Source organism: Mya arenaria, chromosome 9 (genome assembly GCF_026914265.1).
Source record: "Mya arenaria isolate MELC-2E11 chromosome 9, ASM2691426v1".
In the NCBI taxonomy this organism is placed as follows: domain Eukaryota; kingdom Metazoa; phylum Mollusca; class Bivalvia; order Myida; family Myidae; genus Mya; species Mya arenaria.
Window position 1 is genome coordinate 62,973,815 of NC_069130.1, and position 27,846 is coordinate 63,001,660.

The 27,846-nt window shown below is 35.2% G+C and overlaps 2 protein-coding genes across 4 annotated transcripts; both read right to left on the bottom strand.

Moving 5' to 3' along the window:
- Nucleotides 1-406: 406 nt before the first annotated feature.
- LOC128203667 (myeloid leukemia factor 1-like) lies at nucleotides 407-6,269 on the bottom strand. Its single transcript, XM_052905186.1, has 6 exons — nucleotides 6,070-6,269; nucleotides 5,166-5,370; nucleotides 4,684-4,824; nucleotides 3,710-3,869; nucleotides 2,112-2,369; nucleotides 407-1,824 (listed from the first exon to the last, which is right to left on the bottom strand). Exons 1-5 carry the CDS (start codon nucleotides 6,117-6,119, stop codon nucleotides 2,116-2,118), a joined length of 810 nt encoding a protein of 269 aa, XP_052761146.1. The 5' UTR covers nucleotides 6,120-6,269; the 3' UTR covers nucleotides 407-1,824; nucleotides 2,112-2,115.
- Nucleotides 6,270-6,879: 610 nt separating this feature from the next.
- LOC128203071 (phosphatidylinositol 4,5-bisphosphate 3-kinase catalytic subunit alpha isoform-like) lies at nucleotides 6,880-26,348 on the bottom strand. 3 transcript variants are annotated; one of them, XM_052904332.1, is made up of 21 exons: nucleotides 26,294-26,348; nucleotides 25,328-25,523; nucleotides 24,131-24,378; nucleotides 23,521-23,733; nucleotides 20,870-21,120; nucleotides 19,930-20,047; nucleotides 17,374-17,495; nucleotides 16,845-17,030; nucleotides 15,954-16,235; nucleotides 15,180-15,286; nucleotides 14,783-14,864; nucleotides 14,011-14,175; nucleotides 13,093-13,196; nucleotides 12,461-12,620; nucleotides 11,757-11,872; nucleotides 11,385-11,506; nucleotides 11,004-11,082; nucleotides 10,146-10,313; nucleotides 9,609-9,726; nucleotides 8,340-8,491; nucleotides 6,880-7,767 (listed from the first exon to the last, which is right to left on the bottom strand). In XM_052904332.1, the coding sequence occupies exons 2-21, from the start codon at nucleotides 25,423-25,425 to the stop codon at nucleotides 7,509-7,511; spliced, it is 3,150 nt and encodes a 1,049-aa protein (XP_052760292.1). In that variant the 5' UTR covers nucleotides 25,426-25,523; nucleotides 26,294-26,348; the 3' UTR covers nucleotides 6,880-7,508. The 3 variants fall into 3 exon arrangements, with proteins under 3 accessions (XP_052760292.1, XP_052760289.1, XP_052760290.1); XM_052904329.1 differs by having other exon boundaries at nucleotides 23,509-23,733; XM_052904330.1 differs by having other exon boundaries at nucleotides 23,509-23,733; nucleotides 26,290-26,307.
- Nucleotides 26,349-27,846: the final 1,498 nt, after the last annotated feature.

Below are 27,846 nucleotides of genomic sequence, written 5' to 3' on the forward strand. Positions count from 1 at the left end.
AATATATATGCTTCTATTATATATATTTGTTCCTTGTGATTTAAATGGCAAGGTGTGATATCAGGATTGTATTTTGTGGTAAGACGGACAAATTGGCTAAGTAGTTGGACTGAGCATAACATCAGGTGCAGGTTAACTATTCAAATGTGATTTTATTAGCTGTTACAAAACTTGGTTAAAAGCAGAGGCATTGGAAGGATAAAAATGAACATTTTGTGAGGGTCTTAAAAAAATGTCAAATGTGTTAGCTATGCTTGGGATACCTTCTCATGGCCTCTACACAGGAAACCGACTTGAGCATGATCAGCTTTCATCCACAATCAAGCAGGATAAATGGATATGAACTAACTAACATGCTGTAAGCAACAGTCAAAATAATGCTTAAAACTCACAAGAACACTTGAAATGAATATGCTCGACATTTATTGTAAAAATCACCACAACATTCGATCACAATTCCTAAAATGGATATCTTGTCTATGAGGGTAATTCCAAAAACAACCTGACATACTTAACAATGAATCAGGTGGATAATACGGCCTTTTTGCTTTTACATTTTTAAGGTTTCATTCTATAAAACAAGTGCAATTAAAGTTTTTAAAATGGTAACCAGCAGGTTTTCAAGTCCAACATGCAGCACATAAAGCACATAAGTTCTATTGAATTTAAGCAGTGTCTATGGAAAATATTATGGCTGAAAATGGGACTTAAATTCTATTGAATTTAAGCAGTGTCTATGGAAAATATTATGGCTGAAAATGGGACTTAAATTCTATTGAATTTAACCAGTGTCAATGGACAATATTATGGCTGAAAGTGGGACTTGAATTCTCTTAAAAATAACCAGTGTCAATGGACAATATTATGGCTGAAAATGGGACTTAAATTCTATTGAATTTAACCAGTGTCAATGGACAATATTATGGCTGAAAATGGGACTTGAATTCTCTTGAAATTAACCAGTGTCAATGGACAATATTATGGCTGAAAGTGGGACTATAACCATCTTGAATTTAACCAGTGTCAATGGACAGTATTATGGCTGAAAGTGGGACTTGAATTCTCTTGAAATTAACCAGTGTCAATGGACAATATTATGGCTGAAAGTGGAACTATAACTATCTTCAATTTAACCAGTGTCAATGGACAATAATATGGCTGAAAGTGGGACGTGAATTCTTTTGAATTTATCCAGTGTCAATGGAAAATAATATGGCTGAAAGTGGGGCTAAAAAAAACTAAAACTTCAACACTACCAATGGACAATACTATGGCAAAGTGGGACTTATGATTTTTTTCAAACTGGAAATCAAGACATACAAGCAGAGCATAATCCTCCATATTCTGGGGAAATAAGATTTATTATATATTCTCCAAAAATATTGGGGCTCATTGAATGGTCAACACAGTATTATAAACGCAAAATAAATATTCTCCAAACATCCTAGGGACCCTGGTATGGCACAAATCCACCACAATAGTAGAGGGCACAAATCACAAGTATGTAGAGAATTTCCACACACATATATACAAGGTAAAATAAATGACTAATTAATGTAATACTGTAGATGACATTTGTTAATCATGTCAAACTTAGCAGCTAATTGTATAAAACAAATAAATGTCATTCTGTTTAATGTTTGTAAGTAGACAAACCAAAACTATTCTGTTAAACAACATATTGAATACACAAAAGCTATGTACAAAGTATCACAATGTGAAGGAATGTTTCCAGAATGGTGTATAAATAACAGTCTGAAACTCCAACAGTCTATTTCTGTTTTTCAGATATTTTCCTCCTCTTCTGTAATTGTTTTTTGGTGTCTGAAACATAAAAATAACATTATTAACATTTTCTGGAAACCAGAGCCCATCATTGACAAATTAGAGCCCAATATGGTTAGTATGAAAGGTTATATATAAACAAGAGTTGTGGGAGGACAGCTCGCTCAACTTTCCTAGTCCATAGGATGCTTTTGCAAATTCAACAATTTAGACTTTAGATGTAAATGCATTAGGGATACTGCAATGTGTATGGTAGCAGCTGGCATGCATGCAAAACTTTGACAAAATCTATTAAGTCCAAAAACATGTGCCCAAAGTTGCCTTACCTGTTTAACTTCTATCCCGCCTCTCTGCTGTGCGTCCCCAGTGTTCTGATCTCCTGCCCTGATCATTTTCAGGGGCGGGCAAGGCAAGCTGTTCGTCCCTTCTCCTCTCATGTCGGCCGTCCCTTCGGTGTCGATCCCGTTCATCTTGCCTGCCTTTGAGCTCTCGTCTGTCTGTCCGTCTGTTCGCTCCATAGTCTAATCCTCGGAATGCTGTTCTTGACTTTTCCTGCCATTCTCTGTCAAATTCCTCAGCTTTACCTTCAATACAAATAAGGCCTTGTAATGAAGTTGTGTTTATCAATTGATTTCTTTAAGCATAACCTTGGAGAAGCTAATACATTTCTGTTGTTAAGAGTCGACATATTTGGATGACATTTAACATTTGTTCATGAAACTATAAAACAAAACAATCGGTGTTGGAACTGGATACCAACCATTGCATCACTAAATGAAAATATATCAAGCATTACAAGTGTCTCTTCAATTAGACAGTAATATATACTTCCAAACAATAACAGCGATCTTTCCAGCATTAATTGTGGTATAAAGTCTTTCTTTCAGTAAGTGAAGCTAGGGTTACTTAAAAATTATAGAAGGGTGCTGCACCCTGCCCCATTTTGGTCGCACCCTTCTGCCCTCATGGACACCAGAATGTGCACCCCCATGGAATTAAATGCTTCAGAAAATCAATTATTTAATCTTCTTTTTATTAAAAATTTATTGATAAATTCATACAAACTAGAAATATTTGGCAGTTGGAACCTAATATTACTTCAAAAAAAGCTTAATTCCTAACTTTTTCTGTGAATTTTTTTTAATGTTCAAATTCTTCACTGCCCGACACATTGTGCCATTTTTACCCCCAGCACACTGACCCTATTCTGCAGCACCGTGTCCTTTTTACCCCCGGCACACTGACCCTATTCTGTGGCACCATGTCCTTTTTACCCCCAGCACACTGACCCTATTCTGCGGCACCATGTCCTTTTTACCCCCAGCACACTGACCCTATTCTACGGCACCATGTCCTTTTTACCCCCAGCACCCTGACCCTATTCTGCAGCACCATGTCCTTTTTACCCCCAGCACCCTGACCCTATTTTGCAGCACCATGTCCTTTTTACCCCCAGCACCCTGACCCTATTCTGCAGCACCATGTCCTTTTTACCCCCAGCACACTGACCCTATTTTGCAGCACCATGTCCTTTTTACCCCCAGCACACTGACCCTATTCTGTAGCACCATGTCCTTTTTATCCCCAGCACCCTGACCCTATTCTGCAGCACCATGTCCTTTTTACCCCCAGCACACTGACCCTATTTTGCAGCACCATGTCCTTTTTACCCCCAGCACACTGACCCTATTCTGTAGCACCATGTCCTTTTTATCCCCAGCACCCTGACCCTATTCTGCAGCACCATGTCCTTTTTACCCCCAGCACACTGACCCTATTCTGCAGCACCATGTCCTTTTTACCCCCAGCACCCTGACCCTATTCTGCAGCACCATGTCCTTTTTACCCCCAGCACACTGACCCTATTCTGCAGCACCATGTCCTTTTTAAAACCTGGCTAAAACCCTTGAAGCAACCAACTTACGTTCATCTAAGTTGTGGTAATTCTGCAACTCGTCCACCTGTCCTGACCTTGTGTTGCGATGTTTCTCAACTTCATGACCTCTGTCGTATATGTGATGACCAATAGACATCTTTTCCAGTTCCCGCTCTGAGTCACGAACTGCTTTACGACTTTCACGCACCTAGGTTAGGATAAAAATATGAACTGTTACAAATTCTGTTTCAGTTATCTTTTTTTATTTCAATCATTTTTTAAAATAAGTATTACCTTAACACATTTTCACTTTAAACTTTTGTCAGATCAGTCAATAATTTAATACAGTCGTTATTTGTTTTTAGTTTCAGTTAGTTCCATTTTAAAATGCATTAACATTCGCTAAGTGAACTATCTGATATGTACAGTAGCATATAATTTATAAATAAATGAATTTAATATTTAACATTTATAAGTTCTATCTCTGGTCAACATGAAACTCAACATAAGAATGTAAGCTTTGATGCTGAAAATGCAGTTTTTCTAAAGATATGCATAGCCTTCTCACCAACACAAATGATTAACCTTTTTCACATCCGATTTAATTCAGTATCAAATGTGCAATCATATACAATAAAAGATATACTGACATTAAGCCCATTACATTATTTATGATTTAGCCCCTGTATGTGAAATATTTAATTGGTATAACTTTGATACAGCAAAATGCTTTTAAGCATTTTAGGGGCCACATCAAGTTTAGTTCGGAAAAAAATTGGCAACATAAAATAGGTTAGAAGCCAAACATCTGTTATAAAATGCTGTCTCTTACATAGAAAGAGCTTTGAATTCAGAATTTAACATTAAATTGATTTCCTCATAAATGTTTGAAAGATCCATAAATCTTCTTTTACTGTGAAATTAAGAGAACTCGGCTCCAAGAGAAAATATAGCCACTTCATTCAGAAATCTTCCTCGCTTTAATAGCTCTTACAGCAGTCATGTTAAAATTAAATACCTACCCCACCAGGGCCAGATCTGGTTGCTGTTGAGGCCTGGAAGATTTTTGGAGGCCCTCCTCCTGTATTATTGTATGACATGAAAGAAGCTTGCTGAAATGAAGCTCCATTTTCTCCGGAACTAGCACGCTGACTGGCCTCCTCCTGAAAATTTAAACTCTATTACTTTATGAAAAGCAATATTTGATGAATAAAGCAAAAACACATGGATTCTCTTAGTACGAGTTGTAAAATTAAAACCCATGCTCATCTTAGAAAAAACAGTCAATCTGTCGGAGATTTAAAAGTTTAAAGCCTGTTGTGATATTGTTTTTTTTTTACCAGTTAACATGGCTTTAAATTTGGGAAAGACCATATGCTAACAACTTGAACAAGGAGGTAAATCATTTCAATTTAACATCTAATGACAATTTTTTTAAATGTGTATGCCATTTGTTCAGATTTAAAAACCTAAATGATATCAGAATGTCACTAGCTCAACGCACAAATGCTTTATCCATATTCATCATCATATTGGGCATGTTGCCAAAGATATTTCCAAAGCCAAAGTCTCCTAATGGTGACAGCTGATTTGAGGATCCCCTCTCTCTTCCCCGTCTGTCTCGACCCTGAGCATCTTCTAACATCCCCATACCTTGGAAGGGGTTCTGAAACATACCCTGCATTCCACGCATCTGGTCTCGGTGATCCCTGGAAAAAAAAAGAGTTAGGATGTAATCTTTTATAAGCCAGATCCTTTAGAGATGAGAAGAATACTATTTTGAATGTCTATTTTTTTAGACAACAGTACCTAGATATACTAGCTGGCACTGTAGAGAAATAAAATTTATCTTTCATTATCATCATGCACCAGTCAATTGATGCCACGCCCTGCAATAAAAAACTGCTGGGAAAATCCTGGCCAAAACCCCCAACACCCTGGGGGCATCCTAATTAAGGCCCATTCCTTGCTTAATTAGTGTAAAAACAATACCACCGTATTTACCCAGCACTGCTGAACCACCTGGGAGGTACCGGCTATCTTGGTATACCCCCACACCTTGGGGGGGGGGGGGAGGGGAGGGGGGAGGGCGTGGTTACAACTGACTGGTGCATAAGGACAACTGTAATGGACTTAAATTACTGTATCCAAATAATAAAGAAACCGAATAACTGACCAATGTACACAAGTAGTTGTGGCGGGCGCAGTATGAAATGCATACAATAATAATGTACAACATTGATGTTACAGTAAACTAAATTTTAGAGAAAGCGACACAAACAATATGCATTTCAGTTGCATAAAGAAAGGAACTTGCAATGTTTTTCCTAAAAAGATAAGTCTAGTCTATAATTAGATTATGCCTACGTGAATGAGAGCTAAAACGAAAACAAAACACATTTTCTTACGCAAAAAACGGATCTTCTTCAAATCGTCGAAACATTGACCTTCCAGCCATTGAAGTCGAATTTAAATATTTCAGTTTGGTTGTCGTTATGTATTTATGAATATCCAACAATGCACTGGTATTTAAATATCTTTAGAAAATTAAGAAAGTTCGGGAAATTTCTATTGTAAACAAGATCCTGGATACGAAAATTGCCGAGATCGTGTAAGCCAATCAAATCGCTAAATCATGTTCTGAAATATTCGTAAAGTCAAGTAGCAACAACTTTACACGGTTACACTCAACTAAATTATATCTGTGGTAAAGAAATTGGCATGGTGAATAGTTGAGCCATATGGGAAGCATATTTTCAGCCGGTTAGGGCCATATTAAATTGTTCATTTAAGTTAAGGTCCCTTTTATTCCTCAAAAACTGACCAAGCATGTCTTTAGTATACACATGCTTGCAAATATCTAAAGCCTTGAACGAATTTCAAGTAAAATAGCCTACTCAAAATTATTCACTATCGCAGTAACAGAACTGAAATATTTTACTTCATTACATCACTCTTATATACCAGGGTATTAAAGTTAAATTTAAATGTATTTTTGTGCAATGGTTACAATGCATGATGATAGCGATGTTTTGCAAATCAGTTTATCCTAGGGATGCAAAGAATAATAAATAGAGTGCATACAACATAGAGATATTGTAACGCGTACAACAAGGCTAAACAGGGTTTTCAACATTGCATACAACATACCCAAAGATGATGTTGCATGGGTTTTAGTCCATACCCAAGTGCATTCAAAATATCCTACAAATAAGACGTAATGTTATGTATGTTTATTCATTTATTTTTTTCTTTGTTTAAGAACAATAAATAAGTGTATATCCAACATATGTTACAAATATCTTGAGAAACTTATCCCACACATATTACAGTAACTCTAAATATTTCTGAAGCAATATAACATAAAGTCAATTCAATAGCACTTATAACAAAAAAAGTATTATTACAGTTATACACAAAACATTTGATATAGATTACATAATAAAGGCATTAGTTTGAATTTAGCTCATAACATACAATCACGTAAAAAAGAAATAAACTATGCGAAACTTGTTCTATAGATTCAAAACATAGCCATGAAACACTTTTTCATTGAATTTATTGAAAATCCCCCTTTTTATGGTGAAAACACTTTAACTTAACTTTGGCTATAAAAATATTAGGAAATCAACCTCAGTAAGGAAACAACATAATATTTCTCATGAATGCCGGGCCTGTTTTGATATCCATAAATATCTAAACTGTTTCAGGAAATGAATACTGTCCAAGTTCCTGCATTGAATTTGTCAAATTAACCAACTTTTTTACTTGTTACATTTATCTGGACTGGTCTACAGTCCTCAATCTTACTAGTATAATTTTCACATATCCACTCAATTGATGGAGCCTAATTCTTCAGATGATGAAAAATCCAATCCACTTTTGTAGTCCATTGTCCCTTGTATGCAGCCTCAAACTGCTGTCGGAAATATAACTCAGCTTCCTCCTCCGTTGACTCAACCGCAAGTGTCTTCCGCACATAACTTATATCGTCCAGCGATTGTAGTTCAGGGATTCCACAAGATAACATCATTGTCAAGAGGTTTATTATGAGGTCTGCTTGTTTTCGGAGCTCTTTGTAGGCTTGCAAACAGAGCTGCTGGAATCTGAAAGAACGTTCGCAAAGAATGAGTCACACAAAGAGTCTTAGTGTTATTTAATAAGCACATACACGGTACATATAGGTTACAGCTTATGAAAGTATCAGTTAACAAAGTTTCTATGTGACAAATTACTGAAAAGTCATACTAATCTGTGAAAAGAACCATAGCTTTACACTATTACTAGTGTATAAATTGTAAGAACATCCATACATGGATGTTTTGAGCTGTAAAGAATGTTTTTCATTAGAATAAATGTTTATATCATATATGAAATAATAATAACAATAATAGACTTAGTTTCATTATATTTTGCATGTTTCAAGACCGTTGTCTCCTCAGTTCAGGCCTTTTTCTGGTAATTTAATAAGTACTTAAATCTAAATTTGGGGTAATTTTTTCCTACAATTATTGAATCAGACGGGAATGAAAAATCTGGGAATTTTGCATGATTTTTTAGATTTTTGTTTTTGAATGCATGATATTCTCAACGATGGAAAAAGACTGTGGCTACAGTTATTACTGGGTAAAAATGTTATTTAAAATGAAAGTAAATAATAAATTGCATTATTTCCTACTCTTTGAATTCTTCTGATTTCTGTGGCTGGTCCCGCCCCCGTGCGATCACATACACGAAATCTTCTGTGAGGACGAATGGCACTCGCTCCCGATTGATCCCAAACTTCTTCTTCTTATGGTTCAGGAAATGCCCAAAGTCTATGTGGAACACCTGAAATATCCCAAAGAAAAGTAGACAAAGAGCACTGCAAGAGGATGCAATTGCTTAAATGATTTTTTTAAATAATTCAAGGGGGCATAACTTGCACTTACTAAATCCAGGGCTGTAAGCCTCGTTACATATTGTCACTGGAAACATGTGTATGAATTTGCATGTGAATATCTTGAAAGGTCTTTTACTTTTACCATGGTATGTTTGTGCACGCTGACACATACAATAACACTGATCACAGTAACTCAATTTATATTTCTTGAAAAGGGACGAGGTTATAAAAGGCAATAAAGGGCTTTTCCCAAGAAGGAATTCAAAATCCTCTAAGATCCTGTAAGAGAAATATAGGTTTGCCTTAATGAAGGCATTAGGGTTAGGGTTAGGGTCACGTAATAAGTTCCTGTAGGAGCTATGTTGGATGGTGGTGTAGATAATCAGTCTTCGTCGTAACTGGGTTGCCCGAAGCCCGGGACATGTAAATACTGTTTCAGACAAGTCAAAACTCCCAGGTGGTTGCCTGAACGGGCAAGTGCATTTTTTTCCAAAATTTAAATCCCTCAATTTTCATAATTTCTTCGACAGCAACAATTCACAAATCCTGAATGAATGTTCTAGATATTGGCTTTCGTATATTTACCCATGAATTGGTGACTTAAATAAATAATAAACACTACAATTTGATTTTTGTCGGGGTTCTTTAAAATGATTTTGGGCAAGTAATACTGTTATTTGGCAAGTGGTTTTCTTCAAATACCTGCCCGAAAGGACAAGTGCTGAAAAATTTTTAAGGTAAAGACTGGATAATAATATACTACATGTAGATCAGCGTTCTCGAAACTCATAATGGAAAACACTCTTGTATAGCAATGAATAATTTGGTGTTGTACCATACACTATCGCTAATTATTACGATGATTTATTTTGTTCCTTTTGTACATTATTACTAAGTTTCTAAACAGGTTCTTTACCTTAAAAATAAATTACTTTTACATGTATGTCATAAATAAACTAAAGCGGAAATGTTTGACAATTATTTTAACTGAACATTTTAACAAGTCCTATTAAGATCTATGGGCTTTCAAACAATATATAAAATAAAATGTGACAAACCACCTACCCTGCCATCCTCAATACACATGATGTTTTCTGAATGTCGGTCCCCGATCCCCAACACAAACGTCGCTATACAATAACCGACACAGGACCGAGTGAACATATCAATGGCTTCATCGTACCTGAAATGGGGAAATTCATGTACTTCGAACTTAACCACTTCCAGAAAACCGTGTGAATTGTTTCACCATGAGCCCCTGATTTGACATTAGAAAAAGTATTCCGGAAGAAGCAATTGATACAACCCTTAATTCAGGCAGCAATAAACCTTAATAATTCCATGATTTGTTCAATAAATGTCCACATGCATTTATTTGTCCAGGATTATGACGTGACTAGTAAATCTATCCATTGGTTTAACAATGAATCAGGGTGTCATTTCATCCAAAACAAGAAATTACAGCATAAAATGACCTCGATTTTTCTTTAGCCATTCACTCCATAACATTTTTTGCATATTACTCTACATTAAAATTTGAAAAACATTAACCTACCAATTAACCCATTAATAGCAGTTACTGTATCAACAGTCTGACTATACCTTTCAAGGTTGTGAAGCCTGATCCAATTATGCAAGGCCTTGGAGCCAAGCTGTAAAGTGGCTTTGGCCCCACCTTTTTCCTGGATCTTCATGATTGTAGCTGAGTTGCGCACTCCCTCTATGAGTCCCACATCCTGACCACTGGCCAGGCACAGGTATGGCGTCATCCTGAGATGGCAGGTGATGGTATATAAATATTGATTCAATGTCAAAATATTAGTTTACAATTGTGAACTAGCCTCAATGTCATTGACATAATTATAAACTGGACAGTTTACACTGTCTTTAAGTAAGTGATGCTTAAATAATGCTGTCTGTCAATTTGATATCTGGCTAAACTATGAAAGGGCACATGTTCATTAAATATCAACTGATCTATGGCTTTAACTTTTATGAATCTTATTACAAATCTAAACAATCTATACAGACAATGATGAATACTGAATGGACAGTTGAGCTCTTAATGAACAACAGAAATACCAATTGCCAGCACACATCAACACTTTCCTGTTGTTATATTTTCCATCTGTCAAGGGGCATTGCATGGCAATTGTTACACCAAGAGTTTGAGGAAACATGTGTACCATGTTTCATGCAGATATTTCTATCATTCATGTTTTAGTTATGGTCACTGTTAAGGTTTATGCATGCACAACAAGGCTATGACAATACCTCAACTTCTTTCTTACCAACAACAGACAAGGTTAAAAAATAGCTATGTTGATTCTAACATATACCTTTTTACTACCAATCTCTCACACAGTGATCTCCCTTGAAGAGCAGAGAATATCAAAGATTTTCAATGCAGTCATATTGGTATGTCTAATCAAGTTTAGCACAGTACTATAAGCAACTTACCTGAGATCTAGGCCTGCTGTTTTCCAAATGGAGTCCATTACACTAATAAGCTGTAATGTGAGCATGTCCTGTCGCAGGTCTGAAATTTGATACCTTCTTTAATGTACTTACTAATCAAAATATGACAATAATTCATTCAGCTTCAATCCTATGTTATACAAAAGGTAATCACCTTCATGATATATGTGGACTTTTTAAACCAGTGATGATCTATTCCTCATTTTTTTAATGCCATAACAGTATTTATTATAAAAAAAATTGCAGAGGTTATAAAACTATGTGAAAAATGTATCAATAAAAAAATGTCATGCTTCCACAAAACTTTTTATTCTCAATTCCTCACATGTCCATGAACATATTCTATGTAAGTTAACAATTTACCATCCCCGTTCTTGAAGAGGATGGTGTACTGTTTGATCCAGAGGTCGGCAAGCGGGTCATTGTTTTCCCATACCATCCATAGTGGCTTCTTCTTGGACATCTTTACCTCACATACCTCATAGCTGTAAAAAGGAATCGTTACTTATTCATCAATTGAAGCAGTTTGCTACTTACTTTTTTAGCGCATCTACTTTCATTTTCAAACAAACACATAAAATTGCAATAATTTCTAAATCAAAAATGCTCAGAAATTGCGCGAAATTTGATACCAAACATTACTATATTTCTCTTAATAAAAACAACAAACTTAGCATATTTCTCTTACAAGTGAGTGTCAAATGTTAAAAAATATTAATAGTAGTGGCTACATACCAGAGATTACCGAGCCTGTGACTGTTATTGAGAGGCGAGGCAAGCGAGGTCAATGCCTCCTGGTAGTCAGGCTGCTGTAACTGCTCATGGAGTCCTTTCATCAACTCTGTCTTGTCCTGGTGCCAAAAACAATATGATTCAGTGTGCTTTGGAAAAACATGTTATGTGTTCATGGACAGAGTACACAGATGTTTCATCCTTTGAACAATTGCAAGACTTTATAGATATTTATTTTATGCCTATCTATTTCCTTTCCCTTATCAAACAGTGAAAATACAGCTTGCCATATTGAGAAATCCATATCAAGCTACTGCCTTCTAATCCTGTATCATGCTAATGACGATATGTGTTTAAAACAGCCATGTACACACTGTGTTTCAAGTTATCACAGTTTTTACTAATAGTTAAACTGCCAATTTATGTTACTATTCAAGAAAATGCACTAAATCCTTAATGTGATTGATTTATAACATCATTTCCAGAATGGAAACTCCGGGAGATGGCTGGTAAATGCTTAGTGCAGTTTTGTTGGTGCGTATAGGCTCTCAACCATGGTCAAGTGAAATGAATGTATTCACATAATACACATGATAAAGGACGTCAAAAAAGTGTCCTATAACACAATCACCTTTTATTCGTTACCTTTCAACTCTACTTAATATACTCCTTTGAGGTAGAAATCAAACATGATCATATCTACTCACATTGCTTCCGGAGGCCTTGAGGACATTGGTGAGTTTTGTGAGCTTGTCCAGGGCCTCCACCTGTTTGAGCAGGGTCTTCATGAATGAGCCACACCCTCGGCAGAACGCCTCCAGAATCAGACCATATCGCGTTCGCATGGCTGTGTGGTGCAATTCTGATCTGCAAAGTAGTTTTACATTAATAAAATTTTGACAAATAACGTGGGCTGTATTACAAAAGTAACTTTAGACTTTGTTCTTATAATCTATCTTTAATAGGTGGTATGTTTTTAAATTACAGTGCGACTTAAACAAAATAAACTTTCATCATATTTTACTGCTAACTGTTCATTGTTTTCTTATTGATCTTATATTGAGCATAAGTGAAAGTTGTCAGAAATTATCAGAATGATTTTTCCATATAAATAATATAAACACACAATGGACTTTAATTCCCTTAAACTGCCTTAGCGCTCATACACCTCTCCTCAATGGTCTGACCAATAGAGCCGTTATTTAGCACATCTTCAATTGAAAGGTCATGTATAAATAGGGCCTTTGTAGGTATATATTTAACCTGATTTCATGAGCTTGTGTAAATATCTAGTTTTAAATTTCTAGCACAAACATTAATAATCCACAACTTTCAATACTTTAGATGCCAAAAGAACTGCTGTCCTATTCGTTGGTTCATGAGTGATCGCTTCAGCAGGAACCGCGTCAGTGGATTGTCCAGGTACGGCTCAAATTTGAGAGCCTGAAATGTTTAGGAAAAGCATTAAATTAACTCATAAATTTAACCATTGAAAAAGCTTAAAAATGAAGGGCATAACACCATTGAAAAAGCTTATATATTTAAAAAACTAATCATTGAATAGCCTTATATAATTAAGTCAGAAAAATTGAATAAGATTACTTTCATTGAAGGCAGAGCTTTGAATTGGCTTATACATTTTAAGGCAGGAAACCATTGAATAAGTTTACATACATTAAAGGCATGGCATTGAATAAGCTGATAAATTCAAGATACAATAATAATATTGAATTTTCTGCTTTTATACATTTGAATTTGTGTAACAGAAACAAATTAATTTCAAACTTACTGTTCAACAGAAAACAACACTACAGGGTGCTTTTCAAAATAATAAAAAAACTTGTTTCATTTAACATCCATGAGAGAGGGTCAAGGCTACACTGTCTGAGAGAGTCAAGGCTACACTGTCTGAGAGGGTCAAGGCTACACTGTCTGAGAGGGTCAAGGCTACATGAGAGAGGGTCAAGGCTACACTGTCTGAGAGGGTCAAGGCTACACTGTCTGAGAGGGTCAAGGCTACACTGTCTGAGAGGGTCAAGGCTACACTGTCTGAGAGGGTCAAGGCTACACTGTCTGAGAGGGTCAAGGCTACACTGTCTGAGAGGGTCAAGGCTACATGAGAGAGGGTCAAGGCTACACTGTCTGAGAGGGTCAAGGCTACATGAGAGAGGGTTAAGGCTACACTGTCTAACATATACCGGGAAGTGGCCCTTACTTTCACATTAGATGATAACACAGAGTAGAAATGCCAGACTACCTGAATGAACTGTAGGAGGTATCTTTGAAGTTTGTCGTCCGAGATGCCGATCTCCAAACAGTGAACGGCAAACTGGCGTACCCGTAGGTCAGTGAAAGAACAATCTAACAGGTGGAGGGCAACCTCCGGGGACACAGTCGGCCACTGCTTCAGCAACATGTACAACTGCAGAAACATGTATACAAATACGATTATTTGCTGGACAACAACACAGAAAAACTGCCAGACCTGTGTGAATAGATCTGGTACAATCTTTCACTGAATGTACTGTATGGTAGATTTTTCAAATAATTTATTCTTGGTTATTGATTATACTGAAATATATTCTTTAACCAAAAAGCTCCTTTGCTAATATTAGACAAGGTTTATTTGAATGTGCATGTTTAAACCTGAATTTAATTTCAAATAATCACTTAGTATTCAGCTAAACAGCTGATTGAATAGTCCCATTATCCATAAGCTTGTACCACTGAAATTAACATTCAGAAATATATTGTGTGTGTCTACTGGTCTTTCATCATTGCACTGCCCTTTTAAGACATCTATGTATTACCTTTAAAATGAATGTTACTGATGAAATTACCTGGCTTATGCAGAATAAAATGTTTAGTAAATGAGTATGTGAAACTTTGTTGTTAAATATGTACATGTTAGGAGATAGGTACTATATCGTTATCATTAGTTAACATTTTTTATCAGTTTTCTGCCCTAATTAACATCTGTAAAACAAGACACAGTAGTGTAAATGACTATAATGATTTCCGCTGCCTACCTGAGCCACATTTTCCCTGTCGTTCCACTTGATTGCACTGAGTAGCTTTGGTAGCGAGTTGGGCTGGTGTAGACAGTAATCCCTGAAATAAACATACAGGTATTTGATGGTGCTTTTTTTCCAATTTAACAACAACCTGATGATGTCAATCAGCCTGAAGCACACATGCATTTATGCGTAGTATCACAATATGTAGCAGTTCAAGATGAATGTATAATGAAATACTTCACAAACTTTTACATAGGACACTCACAGTTGAGACATATCAATTATGTCCAACTACGGCGGGAGAATGTCTACTTTCTTTTTTAAGCTTGATATAAAAGATAAAATGCTTCACAAACTTTCATAGTTGAAATATACCAATTAGGCTCAACTAAAGCGGGAGAAATTCTACCTTCTTTTCCAGAGTAGAGCCTTTTCCTGCTCCAGGATTTCTGAGAGAGGATCTTTCCCTATAATATCCAGTAACTGTTCCTCCTCATGTCTCCAGTCATCTGCCTGCTACAGTGTAGAAAAAGTGTTGGTCTGAGTATTGCAGTGTATTCTGAATTTGGCATTGAATTTTCAAAGTATTCTGAATTTGGCATTGAATTTTCGAAGTATTCTAGTTTTGGCATTGAATTTGTAATGGTTTCAAGTTTGGCATTAATTTTTCATGGAATTCTGGTTTTGTCATTGAATTTGCATGGTATTCTGGTTCAGGCATTGAATTTGCATGGTATTCTGGTTCGGGCATTGAATTTACATGGTATTCTGGTTCAGGCATTGAATTTGCATGGTATTCTGGTTCAGGCATTGAATTTACATGGTATTCTGGTTCAGGCATTGAATTTGCATGGTATTCTGGTTCAGGCATTGAATTTACATGGTATTTTGGTTCAGGCATTGAATTTGCATGGTATTCTGGTTTTTAAATGGAAATTTTGGTGTTATCAGATGGAATTGGTTTTACCAACTTCATTATTTAGGAATTGACTTTGCTCTGTATGCTGGGTGTTGCATACAATTTGTCATTTACGGTAATTTTGAAAAGAATTGTATTGAAGGTTTGCTGATTTTATTATATCAGTTGGCTTTCTGAGGAGCAGAATCTGTCTCTTCTGTTATTAACAGTATAAATCCTAATGTTAGAATACTTAAAGATGCACATTATTGCCCATGTTCTAACCAGTGCTAATGAAGACTGTCTGTTATCTCTGTTTGTAGCAAACTTGGCCAGATCTTCCAGCTGAGTGTCAGGTGGAGATGATAATGTCGGACTGAAGGTCTCAAACTCAATCTCCAGGGTAGGTTGGTCCTTATCGGGATTGGAGCCCGGGATCCCCAGGGGGTTGAGGAGTTCGTCCAGCCCGTGGGGCATCGGCCACAACTGAAGACTGACTTTGTCACTGAGCATGTGTGTGTTGAAGTCAAACAGCTGGAGGTTGCCCCACGCCAGTGCATAGTGGATCTGTAATAGATTTGAGACAGTATTTAATTATTCATTCCTTACAGTGTCATGATCAATTTCTGATGTTACGTGAATACATACATAGTCAGAATGACAATGTACAAGAAACTTATTGAGCCAGTTTGTTCTACAAAAAATCCTTAATATCACAAGAAACAAAGACTTACACTGGCTGATATATTTTGGTATTTAAATGAATGTCAACTGTGTGAACAATCAACAACAAGGTTTTTTTTATCTACATCAATTATTCTTTAAAGTTCTCATAAACTACCTTTTCAAAAAGCCAAAAACAAATATTGTGTGGTATGGAAAAAATCTTGTCCAAAAACAAGTAGGCTATGTAAAAAATATTAGGAATTAAGTAATAACACCATTATCATCATTAGGGTATGGTGTTAAAGTAATCTATAGTATATAGTTTTAAAGGTTTTGTAAACTACATATTAAAACACACACAATCATTCTTTTTTTTTAACCAACAGAGAAATGGTAAGGATGACGCCGATTTCTTCGAATGTCATAGTCATATTTGGTAGAGTCCAGTAACCCAAACCAGATGGATTTTTTTGGCCACAAAAAATATCCCCAACATACATGTACATGTACCTTTTTGTTTTTCCGCTTGGACACGGAACATATGGAGAAGCAGATCTTTGCAGACCGCGGGATGTCAGACAGGTAGAGGAACTCCAGCCACTCGTTCCATCGGGGATTGTTAAAGTCTGACTCCTTTGTCAGTTTGCTTTCACACAGTGGCTCTGTGCCATGGTACAAACCAACTTTTACATAGATCTGGAACAAAGTGTTATACAATTGTTGCGGAAAAAACATCGAGATTAAATGCCCTGATGGACTTGTAAATAAGATATGTTTATATTTCTACCTAATTACATTATGCATTGACTTTTCAATTGCTCACATAACTGAGAAATTAAAATCGCAGCAAGATACAATACAGATCATTTCACAAGTTTTATGTTCAATGCAGATTTTATTTCTCAGCTGTACAACACTATGAGAATGAGAAATCACTTGGGACATTAATGTTCGCTCAATATTTTACTTCCTGTAACAATTACAGTTCAGAAACAATCTCTTTTTACATATTGCCATTTACAAATTCTTCATCACATACCTTTCCCCCAACATCCTTCACGTTGACATAGGTAGCACAGTGTACCTTCATCTTGAAGTTGGTGTGTACCTCGAACATTGATATGGTAGTCTTGTTCTGAACATCATTCAAGGCCTGGATACCTGTCAATGAAGGAATGAGCCATTAACAGCCTTTGTGAAAGCATTACCAAAGATCATAAACTACATTGGTCAAAGAATTACTAAACCCTTCAAAACAAAGACCAATCAACTAGAACATTTTTTTTGGTCAAACTGTAGTAAAAAATATTACATGTATCTCAAACAACAACAACAAACAACAAACAGTTTATTTGCTAGAAGGCCACCAGCCCATGCAAACATCACACAATACATACATGAAAACTACTTGTGCAAAATAGTGAGCATGGATAGAATAATAGTATCTGTCAAAACATAGAAAAAGTACATTTTGATACAATGACATTGATAACTTATATATACAATACGATATACTAACAGTCAAAACTTTTAACAAGTATGTAATGTTTATTCCTGGAAAAGTGAATTTCTCTTTTCAAAAGCTGAGTATAAATAGTGAGCAGTTTTTTTCACAACATTTTCAATATTACAAGACATCAATATGTTAAACTTAATTATATTTGGGTTCTCATAATATTTTCTTTCTATATATTCTTGTCTAATAGTATTATATAAAGGACACACCAAAAGAAAATGATATTCTGTCTCTACAACATCTTTACAATGAGGACAAAACCTTAACTGTCTTTCAACATTCGTATAACGGCCACGTTCAATTGCTAGCGTATGAGCTGAAGCTCGAAAACGAGCATATACGTTCCGAAATTTCCTAACACAAAGACAATTTACATACGCTTCAATCTCAAAATTGGTTTTAAAGCCGATATAAGCTTGCAATTTGGCACTATTTATACAACTGCTACGCCATGACTGAACATATTGATCTTTAAGGCGTTGTAAGTATGTTGCCATAAAGCATTTTTTATTGGTAATACACTGGGCTTCCCAAACATAACCAAAGCCATTTGAAAATAAATGTTTTCTTAAGTGGGTTACCCAATTCACATAACCAACAGTATCCAAAGATTTCAGCATCGCATAACATTTTGACACATATCTATGTTCTGGCATACTTAAATTTTTTAACCATCTCTATATTCTATGTATTCAACTTCAATAATTTGAAGAGTAACAAGAAGTTAAAATTCTTCCTTGAAAAGTAAAAAGAAGTAAAAATTCTTCCTTAACCCTTTAGCACATAGGCAAGTGGCCAGATTACACCTCCCAGTCAAAAGCCAACTTACTGATAAGCAAGCAGTCCTTATCTGTATAGGAATTTTAGGGAATCGAAAAAGAGCAAATTATTACAGCGTTATGACCTTAAACTTAATATAACTCCAAATAATTGTGGCCAAATCTTTTTTATGTGAATACATTTTTCATAGATACCTAATTAAATTATCTAAAAAGCGGTGTCAATGATGAAATATAAAATTATTTTATTTCATCTGTGAATGCATTTCCAAGATGGAATTGTTACACTTCTTTAAAATGCCATAACTTCATTAAATCAAAGGGTAAAAAAATGCTGGGATCGATCTAAATTTATTACCCCTATCATAAAAAAGACCCATCTGGATTAAAAAGCCGACAATAGATGTTCTCGTGTATAATACACAGAAATATGGCAGGAATATCCGGTGTCATCCAGCTGAGCGATCCAGTCCAGAGTGTCTGTTTAACTTTATTACCCCCTCATAAAATTGTTTACAAAAAGAAAGCTGATAAATGTTTTCCCAGTATGAATAAAAAGATCTAGATCAACGCTTGCACAAATGTGTTTACCTGACCTATTTTACGACTAGAACCATGCTGGCCATCAATTAGCTCAGCAGAAAATTTACTCATCATTTTCTCAGCTACTTATTGTTTCTATTCTTTGTAACACAAAATATTATCTACAAATAATTATGTCTTTATTGATTTTAATGGTAAATTAAACTGATGTAATATATTCAATGATTTAAGCATCAATGCATTTGGGGATTTTCCGTCCTCGACGTTTTATTACGTCACAGTGGATCTCACTCCTGCGATTGGCAGTATAAATAATTACCTTCAAATTTTAGCAGATGATATTTTCAAGGGAAAATCAATACACAAAAGGTTAAGCTTCAGTGTTATAAACATCCGGGATATTGCTATATAACTGCAAAATTGAAGTATTGAAATGACCCTATTGAAACACCAGTCTGTTTTGTTTGCATTTAGTAAAGGGGTATTTCTGGGATAATTAAAGCCAGAATAATGGGCTTTGCTAAGCATGTGCATATTGTCACTGTCAACATGTCTGCCAAGTTTCATTTGAATGTCTTGAATGGTTTTTGAGTTATAGCCAAAGTTTATTTTTTTGCACAGTGTCGCCAACAACAACCCTATGACTAAACATTGGCTTTCTTTCTAAGCAAAATGAACCTTTAAGATAATAACATCTAACCTTACCTTAGGGACCTCTCACACAATTATCAACAGTACAATGTCTGCATTGCCGTACCTCTCTGAACATAAGATGGCATATGGAACGGTGTATCCTTGATTGTAGCGTAAACATTCTCCTTGGTCAGCAACATCAGTTGGGGAATCTTCTTAGTTTCCAAGCACTCTCGGATATACTACAAACAAAACAAACACAACTCTTTGAAACTTATAGTGTAGTTAGTAAAAATTTGCTGACAAATTATATGTTAGTGTCACAAACATATTTCGCCAGCTCCATATAGCACATGTTTATGGAGAAATTAAAGGAGCTTCATTGAGGTCTCAACAAATGACTTGTAAGTTTTATTGGTTGCATATATATCAAAGGGTTTGAAAATTGGTCCAAAATAAAGACAGATCATCAAAAATATTAGTCAATCCTTTCCAATCAATTTTAGATTATGCCATCAAAATCAAAATGGATAAACTTTTTTTGTATTTTTACAATGAGTTTGATTTGTTGCTTAATACCAAACGATTTTTACAGTTGTTCTTCACTATTTTTCTTCTTTCTAGTTTTCCACTCATTTTTGACAACACTTGATCGTTTCATCTCTTATATATAATAATATACACACAAGTGTTTGTTTCTCAGTTAATTAATTTACAATGTTCCACAATACCAACTATTTGCATTGTACATATTTCAGCTGCATATTGATGCATGTTCTACTTTATTTGAAATAACATCTGCAGTATTTTGGTTTTCAGTTTGAATGTAACTCTAAAAATATATAATTTTAATCAAGAGGGACATTTTGGGATATAAAACTAAGTTGTAGCACTTGTCACAAATTATTAAATTGAAAGACCATTGAAAGTGACAAACCAAACGTCATGCAGACTATTACAATAATGCTTCCTAATTAGAAACACCAATTAATGTCTAATTAGACTACATAATCATAATTTGATCATTTAATTAGGCAATTGAAGCTCCATTAAGGTGGACCAACCTTGTATTGACTGATAGGATAACCTTCAAACAGAAACAGGTCACAACCACAGACTTTCAGGACGTAGGTATGAGAATAGCCGTCTATACAACGGTCTGTCTCCTCTTTTGAGCGACCCATTTTCCTACTCCGCCACCGAATAGTTTCTGCTATGACATCATTAGGCTTTGCAGTGTGGGGGATTCTCAGTGTAAATTTGTTCCTGGATTTGTCTGACTGGACAACCCATACACACATCAGGAAGTTCTTGTCTGAAATGAACAAAATGAAAATATAAGTACAGCAATGTTTAAGGCCATTAACATCAAGAATATCAAGTGTCTATCTACAGATCTTAATGAAAAAGATCATTCATTTCCTTAAACATTAAGTGGTAAGATGGTTTGAGATAGGAAAGTTTAATATTCATACATGCACATTTATTGCAAACGGCTTCAATAACTATACAATATTTTTTTTAAACCATAACATTCTATCAGCACAAAAGGAGCTCTTCATGGAGTTAAAATTAAAATTGTCATTTAAATGCTCTAGCGGCGGGCATTTATTTTTGCATGTTCTACTTTTAAAGGGCCTTTTTAATTAAACACAAAAAACAACAAGAAATTCAAGCAGGATATTCAGGGGGAATTTTTCACCTGCCCAGGCCTATGGCATGTATGTAATTCATGATTTTTAACCATGAAGTGTTCTCAATACAAACTGTTTGAAAACACTTAAGGGTGACAGGCAGTCTTAGAATAAAATACAGTAAAACTGCAGTCGTTCGATCAAGCGGTCGTTCGAGAACCGAAGATCCCTCGAGGTCGGAGCTTGGTCCCGAACTTTTTTCCTTCTATTTTCATATAAAATATACCTACGCTGCATCGAAACCTAATTATGTCGAGGAGTCGAGCAATATTCTCGGTCCCAAGTACACAAATCATGCACAAAACCTTATGGCTCCCTCGAGGTCATAATTTCACACTTTTTCCCGAAAGTGAGTTCCAAAATAAACAAACAATTGCTAGGTATCAAAATTTTCGCAAGTTGTTAAAATTGCAATGACAGTTGAAAGGCAATTGATAAGGTGTGAAATAACGTTAACACTGTTAACGCATGACCGATATTAGTTGATATGGGTATTTTAGAATGAATTATGAGAAGTAAATGACAAGAAGTTAATTGTGAGAAATGTAAATAAAAATATGAATAAACGCTACCATATCGATCCAACATCGGAATCTCTGAAAATAATTCCTTTTTTTTTCACTTTGCTTTGCAATATGGCCATTTTGTAAAAAAAAATTGATTTATTGATATTTCTTTTACATTTTATATTTAGTATACATAAAGTAAATGACAGCTTTTGAACATATGAGAGATTTCCACAATGCAACACATAATTGGTGTCTTAGAAAACAGACTACTTCATACTTGAAATTCAATGAAATATATTTCATAGCAGACTGGAGAATTGAAAATCGGGTCGTTCGAAACATCGTTTCCCTAGAGGTTTAGGCTCTGTCCCCTGCGACCTAGAGCGATCACAGTTTTACTGTAATTTGTACATCATAATATACTGAACAGCACTAAAATTTCACTGACAGATATTTGTCCAGTGACAATTTCTTATTAAGAACACACATTATCTGTACTACCTCTACATAGGCAATGCATCTACACAAAATAGTACACATATTATAAAAGAGCTAATACTTAATATTGGTATATTTTCACAAGAAAAAAGTGATAAACATTAAATAAGATATTTTCTGCAATTTTCTGATATTCTCCTTTAGCTGGATGTACATGTACCTTCATTGATAAAAAAAGACATTAATACTCACCTTAAAACATTAAAATATATTTGAACTGTTACGCAAGACAAACTTCAGAATGTTGCTGTGACCTTGACCTCAAAGGTAGGGACAAGGGTCTTGTGTGCGACACATCCTCATACTATGGTCATCACTTCTACCATTTTTTTTTTTTAATCCGACATTGTATGACAAATATATGGACCATACACAAACTATTATCAGAAAGGCTTATATAGCAAAACATAATAAGTCCTGAAGGTTACTGTGACCTTGACCTTGAATGTAGGAACAAGGGTCTTCAGCATGACGCATCATCATACTAGGGTCACTTCTGCCAAATAATTTTAAAATCCAGCCATGAGCAAGAAGGATATGAACCATATTCAAACTATTATCAGAAAGGTTTTGATATAGCAAATCATACCAAGTTCAGAAGGTTGCTGTGACCTTCAACTTCAAGGTAGGGAGTTTTGTCTTGTGTGTGACACATTCACATGCTATGTTGGTCACTTCTGCCAAATAATCTTAAATTTCGACCAAAAATGGAAAGATATGCACTGGACAAAAATGGGACTTCAGTGTGAATATTAAGAACGAATGAACTAGAAGCAAATTAAGGTTTATTAATCAGTTAATAAATTATTAAATGTCACAGCATGTTTTTTCTGGTCCAAAGTACAAAGCCTCAGTTTGGACAAATTATTTTGCACTCAGAATCAATATTGCACTCCACATGGACTTTAGACGTTATCTGATCAATTTGGGACCAAATTTTGTGTGGTACAACACATATCATGCAGTAAATGAGTAATGCTAAACTATGAAGGCATGCATCACCTGAAGTCTTACTGTCAGTTTGTAATTTCTCCTCCAGGTGTGAGGGCAGTTTCGCAGAGTTCTCCACATCAGGAGGGTATGTGTATAATGCGAGGCTGTGTTTCCCGTTTCGCCGCCGATCTTCAACAGCGTTTTGACACACAGTGAGAATATTGCGTCTAAATGTCATCACTTCAAGCTCTTTCATCTCATTAAACTCATTCATTGGTATACCGATGGCCATACCTGTAAAAGTAAAGTAGTTGAATCTTTCATTAAGGCCATGAAAAATATACCTATGTTTAGGGTAACCCAATGCTACCTAGCAAAACCCATCGTCTAAATAAAAAAATATGATTCTCCGTACCAAGATGGTATTGACATGACCATGAAATCCATTTGTGACGATTACAATTAAAAACAGGAATAATTGTCTAATACACAGTGACAAAATACCAAAATGTCACTTGCGTTTCTGTCTTGATTGTGCTTAAATTATTTATTTTTTTGGGGGGGGTGGGGGGGGGCCTATGTATTGGCCTAATGGCCTTATTTTTATTTCTTATAATTACCTGGTACCAAAGTTGTTTATTTCAGCATTATGAAAGGTACCCATGATTTTCAGCACATATGAATTCATTACCTAATTCATAATTCAGCATTTTCTCTTCCCTGTTTCCCTTCGGTTCAATCACTTTTAGTATTGGCTGGAACAGCTTCAAATCACAAAGTCTTCGAGTCTCATCGTAAAATTCCTCCAGCTCAGCATCCTGAGTTATGCCCACAAATATATACTGCACTTGTTCACCTAATTTGTGAAATAGCGGCTGGCGTCGCGCCTCAAGCCACAAATCTGCCTTCACTTTCTCTATGGTAGAGTCCCTGTTACATCTGTAACAAAAGAATTTGTTTCATGCAATTGAACTTCAATTTGTGTGTGCAATTTATTGCCAAAATATTTATTTTTTCGGAATTTCTCTTTTATCATTCAATATGACATGGAAAATATGTATTGATGGACCTAACAATTAACACACTTAAAAGTTTTGATAAAGATTTTTCTACCAATTAAGGTGATCAATACTAAAATACGAAAATAAAAAATAACAATAATAATAATAATAATGCTATACCTTATTGCCATATTTCCTTACTGAGATATCCTTGATGCTTCCAGACATTTGGTCAATCCTTTTCAATTTGATTGATTATATATAATGTTTTAAAAAAAAAGGATGGAGGCTTGATTTATCTTAGGAATAATGCTTTCAATTTTTTTTATATAAACCTTAGCATTTAACTCCTAGCAATTGAAAAAAAAGCAAAACAATTGTTTAATCACCAAAAAACTTCATTTTACAGTGTGAAACACACACAACATGTTATTTCAAAACATAACTAGGGGTAAGGTCTGCCCCTGCCAGTTGTCATTTAATGAGAAAATCATAAATTCTAAACAGTTTTCTCTTGTAACCATTAAAAAACTTTTTTTACCTTTACTTCTCATAGTGAAGTTATTTTACTTAAGATTAACAAACTGATTCATTTCGTTAGTACAGCAATTAAAATAGATTAATTAGTCTTTCATGCCGTTTGTTAGTTAAGCACAACTAACTTACTTCTAACAAACAATTCTTCTTAAATATATTTCATTTTGAAGTTCTTAATTGAGTCAAGCAGGTATCTGATATATGTAAGGGAGTATTACAACCACAAACAATGTTCACAACTTTGTTAAAGAATCAACTTTTTTCAATGAGGGTATATAATTATTTTTATGGTAATTATAAATTCAGGTAAATGTAGCAAAACATACAATTCAATCCCTGCTTTCACTTACCTGAGAGGTATGAGAAGACCATTTGGCAGTAGACAGTCCACAGCCACCTGCTGTGGCATCAAGTGGTGACCCCATAGTTCACCTGAACTTGGTGGCATTTTCACACTCTCTTCTCTTTTACTCTAATGTCTTAAATATTTACAGTTGTTACGTGTCAGGATAATATGTCTGCCATTGTGTCTCTTCGTTCAATTTACTGAAATTATTAGAACTATTTTAAATATGAGTTATTTGTAATATATCATGTTTTTAAGATTTTCTCTGACACAATTAGATCTCTGACAGTGGTTCTTGAAAGAAATAAATCAAATGCCTATTGATATTCAGCATAAAAGTTGCAAACCACCCAATAAACAATAAGACCAGTACATACATTTGAAACACAACACAGTCCAGATTTATTACTAAAAGACAAACAGCTCAGACTTTAAGTTAATCAGCCTATTTTGAAAGAAAACCTGGGCTGTTAATTTCACCTAGTGTATAATATTTCTATTGTTATGTACAACTGCTTGTTGATTATTTTCTTTCATTTTATCTTAAATTGCCTGATAAATCAAATTTGTCCACAAGGAACCACTAAAGTAAACAACCTATCCCAAAAAAATTATTTGCTGTCATTTTGTCAACTCAAATAAACGCACAGAAAAGTTATCAGCAAAACTGAATTTGATGAAATAATTAACCAAAATAGTATTTATATTATGCTTATGAATTATACAAAAGATTAGTGAGGTTTTTTTTTAATCATAGTGAAAATCGAGAAAAAAAGTTCATAAATTTTAGTTGTAAACAATAACAAGTTCAACAACAAGGAAGAAATGATTAATCACGTTTGTCAACTTTGACAGCTTAGATTTGAAGATAATAGACATATTGTTTTCGATAATGACGAATTAAATTAAAGTTACATATAAATGTATAACACACAGCAAAATAATGGACAACAAGGACAAAAATACCTACAAAAATATGCAAAATAAGTTGCAATCAACAATTTTCTAAAACATTCTGCCCAACAAATAAACTTATTTTGACTTAGACAAAACGTCTATATAAACGTCTATATTGAAACGGTTAAATAAAATATATCGTGCCCAATAACTCTGAACCTGTCCGAGGAAATAAGCAGCCTAAGGTAATAAATTGATCGCGATCCATGTGATTCGTCAATTAACAGCTATTACTTAAACCTGGGTCACTGTACCACCATAACAGATGATACCGTACAAAACTGCTGTTTTTAACTGTTTGCGTATTTATTTTTTCTTTAATTATTGTTGATAGAGCCGTACGTATATATTGATTCGGTAATAAATACATTGTATTTTCCTACAAAAACTATATTCTAAGCAAAAAGTGTTTTTATATCATTTGTAAATAAACGTTTGATACATTATCGTTTATGTTTGTAGCGAAAACGTACATTTTATGGCAGTTATTGACTTGAAGGCAAGTGTACGTTACAGTGGTATATATTTTTAGTGGGTTTATACATGTATATATAGCCTCACTTAATCTGGTATCCTTAAATCAGAACAGAACAGTATCACGGAATTTTACTACCGACGGTACTCCTTAAACAAAACGCTGATCTTGACGTTTACAGGGGGGAGGGGGGGAGGTAGGCAGGTACAATGAATCTATCTTTTCAGCTACAGGCAGGCAGACAGGTAGGCAGACAAGGTCTTCTCCTCCTTCTCTCATAACTTGTATATTTTTCCATCACCGTGTGAAGATGGGAGGACGTAATGCGGTAGAGTTAGGTATGTCTGTTACGGCGTCGAACGAGCTACAAACGGAACGGTCGATGTGCACAAGTACTGCCAATTGACGCCCGACCACACCACGCCATAACACGTCCCTATCGCGACCGAAGTACGACAATTCCGTTCGTAGCAAGTCCATCTCGTATTTATTACATTTTAACTCCGTCTAACTGCGGAACGGTAAGGTAAACCGAAAATTATGAGTAAGATCAACGTTTTGGCAACATTACCCATTAAACTCGTCCAAGCACGTACACCGAACCAATAGAGTTGCTTCTACGTCCATTTCCCCACGTTTGCTCACAGTTTGAGCCCGTTTGGATACATTTTCAGGACGTAATGGGAACGAATTCGGTGTAGTGGGGGTGTAAGATTGAAGGCTGGCTGGAACATCAAAATCATATATATTTTTCATGGTTTGTGTCTTAACCCTCGCGACTGTGTTATTATCCATTTCATCAGTTCTCAAACAGTTGGACAGTACGGATTTAATACCAACATAACAAGCTGCATTTAAATGTTAACAAGAATACTTAACAGTGGCTGAACACGAAAGCAATTGATTATGCTGTATTTTTGTTATATATGGAAGTATTTTTTCTATGATAATCGTAAGAATTTAAGCTAAATACAAAATGATTTACGCGCTTGTTCTTCTTCTCTTTTTTTTGGAGTATAGAGCCAAATTGCGATAATCGATTGCAAGATTACACCACGAATGGGTAATCGATTGCAAGATTACACAATGGG

Excerpts from the sequence above, each read along its gene's own strand:
- LOC128203667 (XM_052905186.1), bottom strand. The coding sequence starts at position 6,119 with ATGGCTGGAAGGTCAATGTTTCGACGATTTGAAGAAGATCCGTTTTTT. Across the intron at positions 5,371-6,069 it reads GAAGAAGATCCGTTTTTTGC|GGATCACCGAGACCAGATGC; the intron begins GTAAGAAAATGT and ends TTTTTTTTCCAG. Across the intron at positions 3,870-4,683 it reads CCAGATCTGGCCCTGGTGGG|GTGCGTGAAAGTCGTAAAGC; the intron begins GTAGGTATTTAA and ends ATCCTAACCTAG.
- LOC128203071 (XM_052904329.1), bottom strand. The coding sequence starts at position 25,425 with ATGCCACCAAGTTCAGGTGAACTATGGGGTCACCACTTGATGCCACAG. Across the intron at positions 15,287-15,953 it reads GACAGTCTTCATTAGCACTG|CAGGCAGATGACTGGAGACA; the intron begins GTTAGAACATGG and ends TCTACACTGTAG. Across the intron at positions 9,727-10,145 it reads AGGCTTCACAACCTTGAAAG|GTACGATGAAGCCATTGATA; the intron begins GTATAGTCAGAC and ends TCCCCATTTCAG.